Here is a 14,653-nt window from a genome sequence, read left to right as displayed (position 1 = left end):
AAGAGCAAAGTTAAATGTTGGTCTCTCTGATTGGGTGCTTGGTGAGAAAAAAGTGTGTAGACTTAGTAACATTTTTTTCTTGTCTAGTTTTATATGGAAGTCTCCCAGAAGAAAATATCTTTCTTGCTGGGAGGCACTTGTCCTGAGATGTCAAAGGAAAACAAACCGTCATCCTTGAGATATTTCTCATCCTGTTATATTTTGAGAATAAAGTCCTCAAGATGAAGTGATAGTACTTTGGCAGACAGGTGCAGTGAGAAAAAGGCAATAGATTTAACAAGTCAACATTTGTCTTTACTGTGTTGGTAACCTAGTAACTTGAAAGGACTTTGGATGCCCAGTTCAGTCCAAGCAGAACAGAAATTTCTTCACGGCCAAGGCTGCTCTGCTGTGTCCCTGCAGCTCTTGCATTCCCCTGTGAGTGCTGCGGGACAGTGCACTCTGCAGAGGTTCTCTTCCAGTTACTTGTTTGTGTCGGCAGCAGGAGAAGATGGTATCTTTAAAACAAATGGAGGAAAGTAATTGGAAGAGTAGCAGCCATAGCCCATGTTAGCTGTTTACTGAGGATGGCTGTAAATCGAAAGAGATTTTCACATTTGGAAAATGGTTAGTCTGCAGCCCTTATTAGCTCCAGCAAGCTGTAATGCCACTTAGAGTGTTTATGAATAATAGCATACCAGTACCTTTTTTAAAAGAGTTGTGGCTTTCTGAGGGTCCCTTAGGCACCGCTGTGTCAAAACAGGGAGTGGTCATCAGCCATGTTACTTGCTCTGCTGTGTTTCAAACTTAACAGAAGAAACTGCCCAGCTTAGAGGTAAGAGACCAGCTTGTACTTTTTAGTGTAGGAGAAATGCAAGGACTTGGCAGCTTCAGCAGTATCTTGCTTCTGTGCTAGGTAGAAAATCTGGCAGAATTCAGAACCAGACATAATTTCCCAGCTTTGAATATTGAATTAAAAAAAATACCATATTTATTTCTGATTGGTTAAGCCAATTGGCATCCATGCTTCAAGAACAGGGGATATGCCCTTTGTTCATTCAAATGGCAGCAGATGGTGGGTGAGATGGGCTGATTTGGAGTTGAATAAGGCCTCAAGCTTGAAGGAAGCATCCCTTCTTTTCCCCCAGTCCCCATTTGAATAATGAGCCTACTGAACAAATAACTACACTAAAACCAGTAATATTTGTACCTGCCTTTAAAGGTCTTGTCTCATATTAGCAGGAAGAAAAGATAAAGCGTTTCTTTTTGCCTCCCATCAGCCTTGGTCATCTTCATGGTGTGTTTATATGGAGGGAAGAGCCCTCGAGATATGCTAAGAATGAACAGACTATTCCTGCGGTTTTGTGTCTATGTGCCAGGCATCATCAAGAATTTATGGGAAAGAGGAAGCCCATAAATAATGTTAATCACAGCTCTGGTGACTTGGTTTTAGCTAGAACAATGATATTTCTCGGGTTGTCTGACACTGCCCTAAATTATGTGAGCTTTTGCCTCAAAGTCTTCATGACATTTCTTTATTCCTTCACCTTGAACTCTCTAAATGGGATGTGGGCTTTTTCTTCTGTTTTTTTTTTTTAGGCTAGAGTCAAGTGAGGGGCTCACAGAGATCATGAGCCTTTGGTCCTAATGCCTGTCCCAGCTAACGTGCATTCAATCACTAGGAGCTGGCAACTCCCTCTGTCCCGTTTATTTTTTAATCTAGCCATTTAATTTCAGCTTCTGTGGTCACACCTGGTTTACTCAGCTGATGCTAGCTTGGGTATTGGTGTTAGTGTAGCAACAACGTGATCTGGCGCATCATGGGCAGGTTGCTTTGCTACTTAGCCCAAAGCTGGGATAGGTTTTGCAGACTATGATGTTGGAACTGCACCTAGACTAGCTATTTTAAAGCAGCTCAACTGTAAATGTTCTTGTCTGCAGATCCATCCCATAGGATGTTTATCTTACAGCTAGAGAAGCTCCTTGCCTATTATTTCTTCCCTTTACATCAGCATTCCATTGTATATAGAGTAGCTCAGAACAAAACTGGGGTGGTTTTTTTTTTTGCTTATTTGTTAACCATCAAGAAGGTTGAGGAGATAATGGAGAAAAGGATGATGTGCCAGAAACAATTCAAAAGCACATTACACAGTTTACTGACAAAAGAGAGAGCACTTTACTGAGCTTATTCAGAGTTTACTTTCATGGTGATTCAGGAGTCAACTGCAGTAACTGAACAATGCAGTTGCTTCCTCATATTAGCTCCTCTCAGGCAGCAGAAAGCCCAACTGGGACCAACTGAAAAGAGCACAGCTGGCTGGTTGGTGTCAGAGAGCAGGGTCACCTTTAGCTCTCCCTGTGCAGCAAACCAAAACTGATGTGTCTGGGTCCTGAGGATGAGAGTGCAGCCTGGCACAGAGGCTCCGATGGAGTTTGCTTTCAGGAATCCTTACTTAGGCTTTGGGGCAACTATAAAGCTTGAAGAATTGTTTTGTTTTCCCAGTAGCTACCTGGTCTGTGCTGAGCTATAGCTTTCTCCAGTTGAATTATTCTGTACCACTGCTAAACAAGCATTTCTCCCTCAAAGGAAGTCCCACATTTACAAAACAAAAAACAACACAGAGGACTGTCAACATGTTAAAAATAGAGCCTCTGAATAAAATAAATACTTTGGGGACATCTGCTCCTGTAAATGTGGAGATTCCTCCTATTTTCTATTCAGTCTAAATGTAGTGGTTACAAAAATTTAAAGATCCTTCACTTGGACATGAGATAAAGTGAGTCTTTTCTTAATAGAGACCTCCATATGCAGAAAAGAGGAAAGAAAAGGGCAGCTAAGTGTGAAATGAGACCCTCCCTAAAACCTGCATCCCTCAAGGTCAGATCTGTCCCTCTGTTCCAGGTGGAGAAGGTGGGGACAGTAGCAGCATGACTCTCCCTGCCACCCCGTGGAGAGTGCTGGCTGCTTGTGGGAGAGAAACAGTGAGGGAACAAAAATCTCTCTCCTTCACAGAAGAAGTAGTTTAACACACTGCACACAGCAAGTGCGCAAGCTGGAGTGGTTTGTTTCCTCACAGTCGCCTTTCAATTTCAAACACAAATTTTTATGTGTAGATTCCCTGTAGATCTTCTGTTTCACCGCCCACTACATTACTTGGGAAATGCAGTGGAAATGGATGAGACATTTTGTGGTTTATTTCATATTCTGAGGCTGAAAGCCCTTGAAACCAAGAGAAGGGATCTGTTCATCGTGCTGGTGACAGCATCCATTGCACGGAGCAGAAATTGTGAATGTAATGTTTTATTTTGTCCATTAAGAGTGTCTGTGTGTCTCTGTGTGCACACGCATGCATGCTAGACCAGGAGCTGGTTTTGTCACACCATGCTGAAAAATCATTCAAAGCAGGCAAATAGCAAGGTAATCTATATGCAAATTTGCTGGTTTAGTCAGTCTGATGTGTCTGTGACAAAAAGTGGATTTAATTATAGTTTATTGGTGCTGGTTGTGCTTGAGTAATCTGGAGGTAATGGTGCATAATGCTGAATTAATCTAGGATGAAAAAAATTGGTTTCCTGGGGATAAGCTAAGACAAAGGCAAATCATCCTATATTTCCACAGCTGGTATATTTTCCTGTGCAGTCTAAACAGCCAAATTTTCCTGTTGTCATTTGGAAACTACGATTTAAAAAATAACAACAAACCCTAACAATCCAAAGAATTTTGGATGTAAATTTTCCAGAATAGCTTCTGTTTGCAAAACTAACGTCATTTTAGCAGGTAATTTGGTATTTAGTTGCTCCGCTCCTGATTCCCTCCTCCCTCACATCCAGTATGCTCTGTCGCAGACTGAGTCATGTACATAATGCATTCAACACAATGACAGTTAAGAAGGTAGAAGGTGAGAATTAACAGTGTTTGAGATAGAAAATGCTAAGAAGAAAATGTAGAACAAATGGCTACTGCAGGAAACGAGGATATAAAAGAGAAGATTTTCTCTTTATGTGAAAGATTTTTAAATTGTTGTGTTAGCATGAATGCTTCAGATAAATATTTCAAAGTAAAATTCATTGCTAGATAAACTGGAAAAGCAAAAGCATAAATACTATTACAGAAGACTTTCAGATATGTGGGATTACGGTCGTAGATGCACGCAGTTTTGCAAGATTAATGCATAAACAATGGGGAGAATAAGGACAGAGAATGGACAGTAAGAAATGGAATATAACGACTTTGGAAAATAATCTTTGCTGTGTAAACCGGTCCTCTTTGGTTACAGTGGCTATTACGTGCATTTTTAATGACCTAAAAAAAGGGGGTTTTATAACTCGTTAGAGAAATGCAGGTCAAAAGAATAATTTCCTTGTAATAGGACAGATACTGTTTTATCTGTACAGTTCACACATGTCTTCTAAAGATCAGTTAAGCCTGGTCATCTTAATACAAGGAGTGTATAACACGGAATGTGACCGTGTTTCATAGCAAGTGTCACATTTGAACCACTTCAGTGCGATTTTTTGAAAGGTGCCGAGTATTAATTCATGCAATCATGGGAGCCAGGAGAGCTGCAGCTTTTCTGAGAAGCTAGCTCAGCGCAGCACAAGTTCATCAGTAGAAGATAAGGTATCCAAAGACATTGACCATTTTGTGAAAACTTGGCCTAAAGCCAAAGCTTTTGATCCACTCTGTATGCTTCTGGCTATTGTTTCTGCTTCAGAGACTGAGCAATGATCCATATATTTTGGGGCAACGAATGCAATGAGATGCCTGAATAACTTCAGTTTACTTTTCATCGTTAACGTTGGAAGAAGGCAAAGCAAAAGAACATTTTATTGGGATGATCTCTAATTTCATGCACACATGGCCTTTAGTCATTTGTTTTGGCACAAACCATAGAAACCACATCAGTTCAGTTCCCGTTTCTTCAGGTTACCAATGTGTTCTATCTTTATCATTTTTTACTTAAGCAAAGGGTTTACTTTATATCTGAAAATGTAATGTGGGCACAAATATTTTTTTAAATCTCTCCAGAAAATAAGCTCTTTATATTCAAGTACTTCTGCTTTCTTTATTGCTAGACAGTTGATACTTGTAGAGGAGACAGTGGGTCAGAGAACACTAGATTCTGTTCCAAATCTTCTCAGTGCTTTTCCAGATGGAATGTGGCACATCCTTTTGCAGCCTGACATTTGAGGTGCCCAGGCCTTAATAAGTGACTGGACAAATGCGCGACGATGTGACTAATTCATTCGTTATTAAGAGTTTTGACTGACACAGACAAAAATTAGCTGTACTCAAATTATGTTGCATTTTAATACACTGTATTACTTTGAAGTACCATTCAATTTTTTTCTGTGAGAAAAATTCTGGAGTCCCTTTCTACTCGCATATTACTCCTTTTCATTCAAGCTATGACTTCTGGGGTGGCTGGTTTTTAAACAGCTGTCTTTCATAATTCATTCTGCATATTTTGGAGTCAAAGGTGATAAAACTTTCCAAAGGAGATGTTTTCACTTTGCTGTCCTATGATTTTAATGATCGCTTTAGAACACGGTATGTACCGTGTAACAAAATAAGTTATCTGTCTCTATGTGTGAGATGTGTATGCTGTGGAATACTGAGGTCATTTTGCCTAAAAATACATAATTTCTCACATGACAGTCATGATTGATGTTTTTATGACCTCCGGGACTGTGAATCTAGTTCAGAAAAACCAGACTTGCGTAGTGACTACAGCTCCTCATGTCTGTGTGTGGTACTGAACAACTGTCTTGAAATGTAGGAGCTGTGAAAAGAGGAAATTGATCCGCATGGATCTTCATACTAAGTCATCATTTCCAGGGTCTTTCAGCTGTCCAGATTTTTCTCTGAATTTATTATCCTGAGTCAGCATTTTAATGTGCTATCTAATAAATTTTGCATGTGGCATGAAGTTTTTAGTGTAGAGCCAAGCTTGTAAAGGTCAGTGTTGTCAGCAGAGACTTCTGCCATTTGTACTGCTAAAGTAATTTTACTGTGATACAGCTCTTCCCAAGTTAGAAAGCTTCTGGAGTGGGGTGTGGCAGTTCTTAGCTGACTCATATCTTCCTATCCACAGCAGTATGCTTCATGCATCTGAAAACCACAGGAAGCCAAATGCCTCCATCTGAGCCACTTTCTAATAATCTTCTCCAGATATAAACCTTTAGTATTAAGCTTGGTGCTGCTGGTGTTTGGTCCCGTGTTCTGGCCTTGCACACAGCTGCAGTAGGCAGCCTCTGCTCTGGCAGCATGGAACACTCCTCCTTAGACCTGATCCAAAGCCCAGGAAAGGTAATGGGGATATTTCCAGTCAGCTTCAGTGGGATACTGGTGCAGTACAAAATTCTGTGTCACTGGTAAAGTTAAGCATAATAGGAGAGCCAGTGCTGCTGCTTCTTCTTGGAAGGGGAGAGATGATACAGTTCTTAGCTGTAACGAAGCAAAAATACAGGCTGCCTGCCCGGCTTTGAGGTGTTTAACCTACTTAGTGAGAGCTGGGTGTTCAGCAGCTTGCTAGTTCGGTCACTAATTGACAGAATATACTTGTGAGTCTGCGTTTAATCATGCTGGCTGATTGGAGTAATTTAACCAAGAAACTGATTGTGGTAATTTGGAATAGGCCCCACTGGTGAATGTCAGTAGTTAAAATGGATTGCCCAATGGAGACAGTAGCTACTAAAAGATAAGAGAGAGGGTAGGTAGTAAATAACTCCCATGTTGTACAACACAGGATGCTTTAGCCTTGTTCACCAACAGTTCCCTTTCAACTTCCTACAGTCTCAAAATATTTGCAGCCAGGGTAAGCAGTGAGGTGATGAAGCTTGCTGACGATGCTACATTATTCAGATCATTCAGGTCAAGGCAGACTAAAGAATTCTGGAACACCATTGTGAGGCTGAGATTCTAGACAATAAAATCATAAATAACATATGATCTAGGTATACACATGGTCACGTGCTCACAGAAGTGAGCAGAACTTCACCTGGAAAATCACTAACTTTGAGCTGACCTGTACCATTCAGGAGGAAGGTGCCTATATGGTATATAACTTGATGAAAGCTTTGTTTCAGTGCTCAGTGGTGGTGAGATATGTAAATGAAGCATTAGGAATGATAAGTGATAAAAGAGTAGACATTGCCACACCATGGCAGAAGTCCACGGTTTCCCCTCACCTGTGCAGTTCTGGTCCTCTCATCTCAAATGATAAACTTGGAAAAGGAACAAGGAGAGCAACAAGGATAAGCAAAGGTAAAGATTGACTTTGACTTGAAAAATGATTGCCGAGGCTTTGAAGTGTGTAGGCTGGAAGAGGCAACTTGCCAAGAATATGATGCAGATCTCTAGGCTCAGAAGTGGCATGGAGAGGTATGCATAGGGGTTAGCCATTCAGTGTCTCTTCTGAAACAAGAACATTACACAAAGCTAGTAGCAGTCAGCTTCAGAAAAAAAGGAGGTGGTTCTTCATAGAGTGTGTAGCAGACCTGGGAAAATGTTTGGTAAAAGATGCTGTGGATGCCAGAATTCAGTCTGGCCTCAATAAAAACCTGAAGAAGTACCTGGAGGAGAAATCCACTGAAGAACCTAAAGCCAGAGAAAAACCTCATATGGCTCAGAAAATCCCAACTTGAAAATGTTTGTAGACAGGGAGAGTACAGAGAACAAAGTATCATGTATGCTTGTCTTGTTCTTTCCCTTCCTTCAGTATCCCTTTGTGGCCACTGTCGGAGTCCAGATACAGAGTTCAGGGACCTTTGATGTGACACCGTATGCATGTTCTTGTGAAACTGGTATTTCTGTAGGGTGCCCTAGAGGAGAGGTCTGCAGCAGCCCCTCTGAGTTCCCCAGCAGCAGATCCCCATGGCAGGGCTGTGTCTATGTGCAGGACCATTACCTGGCTTGCTCTGTGCCACGTCCTGTACGCCTTGTTTAGGCAGCGTGCACTTTCTTGCCGATGTTTGCATGAATTTTCTGTTAAATTGTAGAAGTGGGGGTTTTTTTCTTTTTTGTAAAAAACCCGTCTTGGTAGGTGTGGTGCGTGAAAATGAGGGAAGATGTCTGGACCCATGGCACTAACTTATCAAGAAAAGGGAAGAAAAAAACCCAAACCTTGCTCGTTTCATTTTCGAAAGCTTTGGGTGCCATCTGCTGGCTCAGCAGGACTTTACACACTGCAGCAAAATTGCTGGTTGCTGGTTACAAGCGCTTGAAGAACTGAATTTACCCAGGGCTGCAGTGTCTTTGTTTGCACCTACTGGTTCTTTTGGGTCTGTTGGTGCTTGCTTACCATTCCTTTTGAAAGATGCCATTCAGACTGAATTCTTTAATGGTTTTCACTGTGTTTGGTCCTATGATGGAGAAATGGTGGAGTGGAATAAAGATTGTTAGGCATTGTGCTCTGGCCATATATTGTGGTAGTGGAGCCCACCCTGAGGGGCATTTGGGCTGTCTGAGGCTGGCAGAGACAGGGACAGGCAAACTCTGGGGTGCTGGACAAGGCTGTTTGTCCAGAGGCCGTGGTTACTGCCTCTGAGAGATGGCATAGGTGTATAGCAGCAAGATAGAGCCCTGTACATTGAACTCTGTGAAGGGAAGGTCTGTGGATGAGGCACAGGCCCATAGAATGGGTATGGTGCCTGCTCTGTAGTTAAGATGCCTGGTGGCAGTAGGCTGGCATCTCTGGGCTTGGAATGTTAGATGACCCTAGCTCTCCCTGTGGGAGTGCCCCAGAACAAGGTAACAAAGTAAGGTAGACATGGACCCGTCCATAAGGCTTAAGTGGACTTCACGTATTCATTGTGCAGGGGAGATGGCCAGCTCTGCATTTGCAGAAAAACAAGTGACCTGTGTGAGCAGCTGAGTTCAAACACACAGAGAGCTGTAACACAGTTAGGCACAACACTGCCTTCGGACACCTCTGTCACTGTGAGACCCGCACAAGAGTAATATGCCTTTGGTTTTTTTCTTCCTCCCAGTTATCTCCCAGGTGTGTTGACTCTCACTCTGTCATCTGAGGATACAGGGCTCTGGCAGCAATATTGGCTTGTGCAGTTCTGTCCTCACATCCATCGCTTGCTACTTGCTCTCTCCACAATGCGTCTTATCCCCACACTGTACGTGAGGCTGTGCTGTGTACTGGTGGTTTTTAAAAAAGTAAACCAAACCAAAATAAGCCAAACATGGTGAAATGGGTTATATTTAACCCAGACCAGTTCCTTTTTTGTTGAATCACAAGGTGGCCTCAGAAACAGTTGGGTCAGCACAAGCAAAGGAAGCCTGGTGCCTGCAGTGCTGAGGAGGAACCAGGGACACATGCCTGAGGAGCAAGACCTCTCTATTCATCCCTGCTTTTGAATCCCTGGATCATCCAGCTGTGGCCAGGATTTGGCCTCCACGCTGGGGACGCACAGGCCACCAGCAGGTGTCTGCGAGGAGATGACCGGTGCCTACATCAGCCCTGGGCTTGTGGACTGCTCACAGCACTGAGCACTGCGAGGAAGCCGCCTGACTTCCCCACATCCAGCCCTGGTCTGCTTTGAAGGTTTAACAAGATGTATAAAATCCAGGTCCTTGCCGCTAGGTAGATAGAGGTGGGCTTTGAATTTTCAACTGCCCAGGCCAGAAAGGCAGTGGTTTGATGGCAGTGAATCCTTGGAATATATTTGGCTGCTCTTCTGTGAGTTTACGAGATTTCACTAACTGTGCACCTATAATTTATAATATAAATAGAAATGAACACATAGATGAGAGATAATGAAGCCTTTTCCTTTGGTTTCTATTTTTTTCTTTTTTTTTTTTGGTATAGCAGGAGATGGCAGTACTTTATTCTATCCAAGCTACTAAAGACTTGCAGCCTTTTCTGTAGCAGGGAATCAAATTCCTGCAGAGCCTTAGAGAGACTGTTCAGTCTCAGGCAAGTAGGCAGCCTGACATTTTGTGATCTTTGAGTTGCAATGGTACATCACCATATAGCACTGCTGCATTCGAAGTATTATAGAACTGTTGGCAAACAACAGCGAGAGTAAAGCAGAATAAAATTTTATAGGAAGAGCTAGAACTAGGCCCAAAGAAAGGCAGTCAGTTAGAAGGGAAAATCTGTTTCAGCTGAGAGTTTATGCTTAAACAAATTTAACATACATAACATTTAACATAACATTTGAAAACAAATTATGTTCAATGTTGAGTCTGAATGCCTGTCAGATGACAAAGCACAATAAGAAACAGACTTCCTTCCAGAGTTTATATACCCAGTGTTAGACCTCAAACCATGATGTTCATAGACTTCATTGAACTCTAGATCACTAATAGATTTCTGTAGCCCTTGAATTCATATTACAATGCATTACATTTATTTCAAGCAAATGCTGATAGTGGCAACTCACGTGTAGTTCATAATCATCATCTTTTTTTGTATTGTCTTTTACTCTGTTTGGCTGCTGGTTTGTTCTGGGGTTTTTCCCCAATCATTTTCAAGTTAACAGTATATAGTTATATAATAGTAATAGTAATAGGCAGTGTTTTCACTGAGCTCACTGCGCAGTGCCTTCACACGTGTCTAGTGACTTTATCTCTGTGTTGGTCTTATTTCATGAATCAATATCTTTCAGCATCCCCAGATTCAAAAGGAATCGCAATATATCAAGTACTTATGCTGCGATGACCAAGCGACCCTGCATCGGTGGGTAACAGGAATAAGAATTGCCAAGGTGAGGTTAAAAGTAGCTTCAGTTAAACGTGTTTTCTGTAAAATCCCGTCTGCCTCATGTTACTGGTTGGCATCACCTCAACTGGAAATATTGTGACAAGAATGGACATCCGTGCTTACTTTACCATAGAAAGAAAGAGCAGAAGGGCATCAGTGTGTTTTTGTCATTAACACAGGGGTGAATTCTGTAGCTATAAAACTCATGTACATGTAAAACTCACTCAAGTCATCTGGCACAATTATAGTATGCTGTGGCTGAAGATGTGCAAGCTTTGGTCAGTCTAGGTGTGCCATTTTTCAGACAGTTCTGCTCAAATTGTCTGCTTCACCCTCACCCAATCTGGTTTGCACAAAATGTTAAGGAGGAGGTGGATATATACTGGCTGTGCCTGGCTATACAGTCCCGCTCCTGTTAGGCATGGATTCTTTTCTGCCAGTTCTGCTGCAGGGTGACATCCAACAAAGGTGTGGGGTGAACATCAAATTATTGTGTCTTACCAACAGAGCTGTTTACTCTAGAGCCCAAGATTCAATGTCAGAAATCTCCGGTCTAAAAATGTAGTACTGGGAAAAGTCCTTTATTGAGAACAGTTGGTTTTAAAGCCAAGTTTCAAGATGGTTACAGATACTGAAATGAACTTAAAATGTGAGAATGGTGTCAGTAGGACTGCGTTTGGTCACAGGAATTCATGTTTCATTGTGCTGTTACAGAGATGCTTTCCACCTGGCCTGCCCGATACGGAAATAGGCACAGCACTTGTAGAAAGCTACTTTTCAACAAAACTGGGTGGGAAGGAATGGGGACAGAAAAGTTGTCTGAGAGCAAAATGAATGCTTGGCCCACTTCAAGCTTAACACCATGCTTATTATATTGTTTTGATTGTTTTGCAGTATGGCAAGACACTATATGATAATTACAAATGTGCAGTGAAGAAAGTTGGCTTGTCCTCTCGGTGGGCCAATCAGGGGATGGTGGAACCAGCTGCCCCTGCAGGATCCTCATTATCAGGTATGGATGCAGTCACAGCAGTTGAAATTGTCCTCAGTGTTGCACACAGACTTTGTTCAGAAAACCATCCAATGGATTCAGCAAGATAATACCGTGTTCTAGACAGCCCCAGTGTAGCTCTGATCTAGAACCAAGCTAGTAGCAGAGCTCTTACTTGTTAGAACTTGAAGAATGCAAAGACAGCCCACCAAAGGTCAGTTTAAATCTGCATAATTTAATAAGGTATTTTTCTGTTGGCATCTGAATACAAATCCTTTACCCTCCCTTTACATTTTATGGACTGATAGCCCATGTCTTGAAGTTTTCTCTTAGTCCATCTCTACACTGTATGTATCAGAGCTTTTCTTTTAATGAGTAAAAGGGATGAGTGGGATATTATGATTATTTCAGAAAGAGATTATTGTAGGGTGAGGCACTCTCTTTCCTAGTTGTTCACTCATTTGTGTGGTAACAACATGGGTGTTAGCAGAAGGATGCAGAGGAAGAAACGAATGGGTTATTCTCTAACTTTACTTTTCCAGTAGCTTCATCATATTGCTGTTACCTATTTTATCATTGTAGAGATACAACAGTGTATCATACATACTAGCTGTAGCTTACATGAATGTTTTTAGTTTACATACTTGAGACATGCTTTATTTATTAGGAAGGACATGATGACCAAGTACTTACTGTCATAAGGCAGGCAAAGTCAAAATCAGTGTTGACAGTTAATATTCTGACTTCTTACAGAGACACCTCAAAATCCTCCAAACACCTTTCTAAAGCTATAGTTTGCTTTTTCTCAGTACATGTGAGAAGAGGGTGGTCTTTCTAGTATTCTGAGGAGAGGGAGAGGAGAGGAGAAGAGCGGAACATGGTAGTAAATGTACATGTTGGGTAGGAGATCCAGTAAGAGACAGTTTTGAGATCAGGGGATTTTTGATGTTTGTGCGTGGGGGTATTTTAGCGAGGCTGGATGGGACAGTTGCAGAGTTTTTTGTGTTCTGGTGTGGATGGCTGCCCACCGGGACTCTGCACTGATGCCACAGTCTGTACTAGATATGGGCAGGATCAAGGCCGTATAAACTATATTACACATCTGTATAAGTTCAGCTCCTGAGTAGAATCCAGTGACACTGCCTGTGATCATAAGATATATTGTTGATTTTAACTAATGGATCCCATTAAATGGTTAAGTAGCCTGGGAAGATTTCAGTCAAGTATGTTGTCTCTGTGGAAATCTCTCTGAAGGATCATTACTGTTGTAACTGAGGCAAGTCCCTGAGATTCTTGCCATCTTACAGTTGTCATTCCTGCCCTATATAAAACCTGGAGCCTGACTACAATACTATAACCTGAACTGCCTGACTATGAGCAGTTGTTGGTTCAAGTTTTGGAAGTGGAACAGAGTGTTTCCTTACGTTGCATTTTCAAATGGCTGGATAGCTATTTATTACGGTCTGATTTGAGTATGGGCTAAAATCTGCTGTAGAGGACTACAGTCTTGCGTGAGCCCCCTTAGCAGGGGGCTGTACTCTGTTAACTTCAGTGGCAGCCACAAGCTGCTCAGGAAGGCAGGTGGAACTTCTCCTGTGGCTTGTATTCCCTGGTTACGCTGCTGTAGCCAGCATTTGTATGTTCACATAAACCCCAAACTGTGTAGTTCATGGTTCTAAAGTGTCCCAAGTGCCAGGCACATCACAGGCAAAATAGCTTGTGTGCCTCCTTGCCTCACTCGTGTGTCTTTGGACACTAAAAAAAGCAGTACATGTTGTGTGCCAGCACAATATTGTTCTGTTTGAAAGATGAAGGATGTTGCTTTGTTCAGATGTTCCATATTGCTACAAGACTCAGTATTTAGCATTATATATTTTGGGTATCTGTATTTTGCATTATATTTGGGCTACCTTTTTTTTCTTCCTTAAAACAAATATTAATTAAACATAAAATTTTTGAGAAATTGACTTGCAAAGAATACTGTAACAGTTAAAAATAAATCTTGATAATAGAATGCATGAACTCACATAATAGATTGGCTGGGGGTCCTTTAGCTGACTGGCTTCGTGTATAGCATATGTGCAAGTATGTGGCAGGACCTGATATGTCAAATGTTGCTTTCAAGTCTTGCATAGTTTATGAAATCCATTAACAGGAGAAGAAACAGATTACCATTTAGCCATGTCCTAACTTTCTGGGACTTCCATGGTATATCATTTTTGCCATGTAGAACACTATACCTTGCGCTGTATAGAGAGGATCACTCTTTGCTCCCTTTCGTTTAGTTAAATCTCAGCGTGACTGAGGGCAGCAACATCTCTGAGCAAAGTGAAGCCCAAACTCCTGCTCTTGATTTCCATGTTAGTCCTTCAACAAAGACAGACTGTAGTTTTAGTGATCAGAACGGTGCTTTGGATTAAATATGCTGAACAACATGCAGGCACAGGCATAAAACTCAAGGACTTCAGACCATCTTCTGTCATCCCTTGAAGCCTGATTAGCCCTAGGAAATTCAGTACCCTGCAGAGTTTGTCTTACTTCTCTGTCAGTCATGTGATTTTCAGGCATCGCACTTGTCGCAGTTTGAAATTGGAAAGGCTGAAATTCCGAAAGGTTTGTGACTTTCTGTAACAATAGGGAGAGTGTAAACTCACCAAAAGCTACACAAAAGTTTTAAAATTATTTGTTTGGGCTTGTTTAAACTTATTTGGGCTTTTTAAGAAACAGAGACTAAGTGAAAACAGGTTTTAAAATTACAGGGGTGGAACAAAAGCAACTTAATGGCAAAGCAATTAAAACCATGAATCAATCACTTAAATCTGAACAGGACAGATGATAAAAGAGAGAGAGGAGAGAGGTAGATGTCAGTAAGTACATAAAGAAGTATATACAAATAAATATACATTCTCTCCTATCACCAGTTGACAAACGAAGCCCCCTGCCACATGACCATCGCCTGAGGTGA

General features: G+C 41.6%; 1 protein-coding gene across 1 annotated transcript in view; it reads left to right on the top strand.

The window, feature by feature from the left end:
• Nucleotides 1-14,653, top strand: part of LOC104489702 (amyloid beta A4 precursor protein-binding family B member 1-interacting protein-like) — a gene marked incomplete at its 5' end in the record, with an annotated part of 25,484 nt that overhangs the window by 5,784 nt on the left and 5,047 nt on the right. Inside the window, 2 exons of the mRNA XM_010131896.1 lie at nucleotides 10,603-10,701; nucleotides 11,592-11,709. Coding sequence (XP_010130198.1) covers nucleotides 10,603-10,701; nucleotides 11,592-11,709 — 217 coding nt within the window. The remainder of the gene's footprint in view (nucleotides 1-10,602; nucleotides 10,702-11,591; nucleotides 11,710-14,653) is intronic.

Source organism: Buceros rhinoceros, unplaced genomic scaffold, assembly GCF_000710305.1.
Source record: "Buceros rhinoceros silvestris isolate BGI_N320 unplaced genomic scaffold, ASM71030v1 scaffold5572, whole genome shotgun sequence".
In the NCBI taxonomy this organism is placed as follows: domain Eukaryota; kingdom Metazoa; phylum Chordata; class Aves; order Bucerotiformes; family Bucerotidae; genus Buceros; species Buceros rhinoceros.
This window is presented reverse-complemented; position numbering and strand designations above follow the sequence as displayed.